The following is a 4,497-nucleotide window of genomic DNA, read 5'->3' on the forward strand; positions in this document are numbered from 1 at the left end:
TTTCATCACTGACCTCAGGCAGATGCGCAGTCGACAGTATAACACTCCTCTACCTCTCTGCGTAACATTGTATAGATAAGCAACTGAATTCTTACCTATAGTCATTAGATTTAGCGCTGTTAGCCCCACTCCTTTGGAAATCACAGAGAAAATGATCAAAAAGATTTTGCTTACCGTCCTGAATTGAATACAAGGAAATGGAATTCGAAAAATGAAAGGAATGTTATTGCAGGTAACAGTTCACATGGAGCGTGTCCATTTTAAAAAATGCCTGGTTGCTTTCTTACTGTCCTGCGAAATCACTGAATCTTAACAGCACAGAAAGAGGCCATTCGGCCCATTGAGTCTACACTGACTCTCCAGATGAGCATTATGGCCTAATGCCATTGCCCTACCTTTTCCCCGTGCCCCTGCACATTGTTTCTATTCAAATAATCATCTAATGCCTTCTTGAATGCCTTGATTGAACCTGCTTCCACCACACTTCCAGGCAGTGCATTCCAGACTCGAATTGTGTGAAAGAGTTTTTTCTTCACATCAAATTTGCTTCTTTTGCAAATCACTTTAAATCTGTGCCCTCTCATTCTCGATCCTTTCACGACCGGGAACAGCTTGTCCCTATCTGCTCTGTCCAGCCGCCTCATGAACATTTTGAAAATCTTTGAACATCACTATCAAATCTCCTCTTAGCCTTCTTCTCTCCAAGGAGAGCAGTCCCAACCTCTCCAATCTATGCTCATAGCTGAAATTTCTCATACCTGGAACCATTCTTGTAAATCTCTTTTACACTCTCTCCAATGTGTTCATATCCTTCCTATAATGTGGCGCCGAGAACTGTACACAATATGCCAGCTGAGGTCTAACGAGCGTCTTATCTAAATTCAGCATAATGTCCCTGCTTTTCTACTCTATGCCCCTATTGATAAAGCCCAGGATACTATATGCTTTATTAACTGCTCTCCACTTGTCCTGCCACCTTCAATGATCTATGCACATATAAACCCAGGTCTTTCTGTTCCTGCACCCCCTTCAAAATTTCACCCCTTATTTTATATTGCCTGTAGATGTTCTTCCTATAAAATAAAGCTACATAGGTTCTACAACATTTTCACGATGAACAAACCTGCTTAGATATTAAAACGTTCTAGGTTTAATTTTCCTACAGACTATTAGGACGGATATGAGGGTACACAGATAATGGGAACTGATAAATTGGGTAACCTTGAGCGATTACAACTTGGCGAATCTAATCGAAGAGCTGAGATAACATTGTAGAACTGGGACCAACCAATTTGACCATAGTTCACCCACAATACCTTGTAGTCCATAATATATTGACTCTTTCTCCCGCCCCCAGTCTTTCCCAACACCCGCTCTCCCCTTATTAACCCTCCTACAAAATGTCATCGATTGTAGATCCTACCGCATGTTGCTCAACTGTCTGCTTCTCATCCTCTCTTAACCTGTATCGCTACACCCGCTCGCTCCACGGTGACCGTGTACATTCCCCCGTGTGGTCCATTAAATGTTTACAGACAATCTCTTTGCCTCACCACGTCATTTCTTACTAATCAACACATCCCACCGAACACATTCCCTAACTCCAAAATCTGCCCAGGGCCAAATATAACTCCATGTAAGTGAATGGGTTTTGAGTGAGTTAAAATCATATATATTTGAATAGGCTGTAGGTTCCCACATTTGTCTTTTCAACACTTTTCATGCTCTCAAGTTCTTGCTCCCCTTAATGTAACAAATATGTAAACATCAAGTCAAACAATAAATGCTAATCCGTGAATTCGGAATGTGTAAGGCAGTTATGTGATACACATTTGCCTCAATTGAGGATTAATTGACTCATAATTATTCAGTGTGAAATTGCTTGTTGTAATAAAATGGCGCTAATAACGAAGAAATTATGTGCATAGAGGGAGTTGTGTAGTTTCCAAGTCGAAAAAGTATGGGAGAGAAATAGAGGGACAGAGGGAGGGCAGCGTCTCTGGGAACGCATGATAATCCACCACCACAAAATATTGGCGGGATCTGTGAGCTGACCATGCATTTACCCTCTCCGCCTAATCCGTCAAGCCAGACAAAAAGTAAGTCGCCAGTTATTAAAATAGGCAAACTGTGATATAAGAAACAATAAAGGAGAGAATTTACCCCAATATCCAAATATAATAAAACACGTAAATATTACTGGTGTTAATTGAGGGAATATTGTATTAAAATAAGGTCTTACAAGCATTTTTCAGCTACTTTGACTTTTAGTGACATGTGATGTACTTGCCAGCTGCAAGTAAATCATGGATGCCTCAACATACATTCCTTTAGACACAGTAGATGAAATTGTGAATACAATCATTTATTCGGAATTAGCATTGTTACAATGAAATACCCATTTTAACACGGAATTGTGAATGCAACTTATTTAGGGATTCAATATCAGTACAGGTAGGATATATTTACAAACAGAACCACGAATACAGAAGTATATTTAGACCAGCATTGTTACAATGCAATATACAGTTAAATATAGAACTGAGGGCAAGGCCTGATTCAGATTCTGCATTGCTACAACGCAGGGGCATTGACACAGCAGCCAGACTGGAATTATTTGCAACAATGTATCGGAGATAATACAAATAGAAAACTCCTGTCCAGGACTATGATGTGCGGGGGACACCATGAAATGGAACAGAATAGAATTTCCGTCGAGCCGAACGGTACAAGGAAAATCGAATCGATTTATCTCTAAATTTTGAAAACTCACTATAATGCAAGGCGTCGATGACAATCATATAATACTGATATATAAACATACAAGCACAGCACACCCTTTAAAAAGATGCAAACAGTCCTCAGCAAGAAGACTACTCACAACACACCACTGACATTCCTTTATAAAAGAATAGCTCGGGTAGCACCGTCTACATACAACAATAGACAGCACAAGTACCGAGCCAGCTGCCAGTTTAGGTATGATATCAGTCACCTACAAATATTGCAGAATGCGCCATGCCCCGGAGGTCATATTTTAAAATTAAATAATTCATACATAAAAAAAAATCCCAGCTATTAATGACATTTCTTCCATTGTGGAATACAATTTCACACCAGAGAACACCCCTAGTGTTTAATGCCGTGAAACGTTCTCTTCCTTGCTTATAGCAAACGTCCACAAGTGTTTCAGCTCGATCTACCAGGGCCTCCAGAGCGCTGTGATGCTGGCTTTAATTTCTTGCTTGGTGCCCGGTTGACAGCTAGGAAGGTGCATAGGAGGAGCAGAGTGACTCAGGCCCTTAGTGGGCTCCTGAGCTCTGTGCAAGTGGTTCACGAGTTTATTCTGAACGTCGGTCTTGCTTTCCGGGGAGAAGGTAAAATGCTGAATCTCCTGCAGACAGCGTGAATATCCCTGTTTAAAATTCTGAGTGAGACTCTTACTGTAGGTCACTGCAGGTGGAAACAAACAAGGTGGTTTAGATACTTGTCATTGAAGAATGACAATAATGACAAAAATAATACCTTTTATCAGCAGTCAAACACACATGAAGGCGATTACCTGTGAACATTCGCTGACTATGAAGTCTCAGGTAATTGACAGTCATCTCCAAGATGTCAGCTTTCTCCATTTTCATGTTCGGCTCCTGATTCTGAAACTCTTCCCTCAGTAAAGCCTTGAGTTGGCCAATGCTGCTGTTTATGCGATCTCGGCGCTTTTTTTCTATAATCGGCTTCATCAACTGAAAAGAAAGGGGAATAAATTAATAAGACATTTTAATATAGAGCGCAGAAATCAGTTAATTCAGAAACTGGCAACATTCGTTTTAAAAGGCGGAGTGACTTACTTTGTATTTTTCTTTTCGTGTGACTTTTTCTTCGGCATTTTCCTTTGGGACAACGCCAGAGGTTTTAGGAGCCATTCTTTCGGACTATTCTGCCAGGAAAGCCGCAAGGAGCAGTGAGACTCGATTCGGTTGCAGCGATTCTGCTGAGGGAAGCGGGAGCTGCCCTTGGCATTTATACATCCTCCTGTCCAAAAGAGAGCGTGTGCCTGTTTCACTTGGTGTTTCCCACACTCGGCAGCCAATCATAGCCGCCAGAGCGTCAACAGCAGAAGCTTTTCTTTCTAAATGCTGAATTAAGGACCGTTTTCAACCTTTTGTCCATGACCGTCTCTGAGGACCATCTGGACGGCACGTATGACACAGTAAGTCAGAGGAAATTACTCTCATCTGAGGTTATAGGACCCTGGGAAAGACCCTCCCGTCATTGTTATGCAGGGAATTCTATGACAGAAAGTATGCCTGTTCCTACACCGCTGGTTCATTTTAAAGTAATCTCTCTCCTTTTACTTTGAAGAATAAGACCTGTGTGATCACAGATGTTATCTTTCGGGAGAGTGTCTATTTCGGTCATACTGACTCATGCTGTTAATCACTCATTTCTAATAATCAACCTGTGTGAGTTTATTTTATAAGGAGCGTTATTTCAAAT

General features: G+C 41.1%; 1 protein-coding gene across 1 annotated transcript; it reads right to left on the reverse strand.

Annotated features, from left to right (window-relative positions):
- Positions 1 to 2,374: 2,374 nt before the first annotated feature.
- LOC144687094 (transcription factor HES-5-like) lies at positions 2,375 to 3,977 on the reverse strand. Its single transcript, XM_078552852.1, has 3 exons — positions 3,849 to 3,977; positions 3,563 to 3,743; positions 2,375 to 3,453 (listed from the first exon to the last, which is right to left on the reverse strand). The coding sequence occupies exons 1-3, from the start codon at positions 3,921 to 3,923 to the stop codon at positions 3,200 to 3,202; spliced, it is 510 nt and encodes a 169-aa protein (XP_078408978.1). The 5' UTR covers positions 3,924 to 3,977; the 3' UTR covers positions 2,375 to 3,199.
- Positions 3,978 to 4,497: the final 520 nt, after the last annotated feature.

This window comes from Cetorhinus maximus, chromosome 12 (assembly GCF_964194155.1).
Source record: "Cetorhinus maximus chromosome 12, sCetMax3.hap1.1, whole genome shotgun sequence".
NCBI classification, from domain to species: domain Eukaryota; kingdom Metazoa; phylum Chordata; class Chondrichthyes; order Lamniformes; family Cetorhinidae; genus Cetorhinus; species Cetorhinus maximus.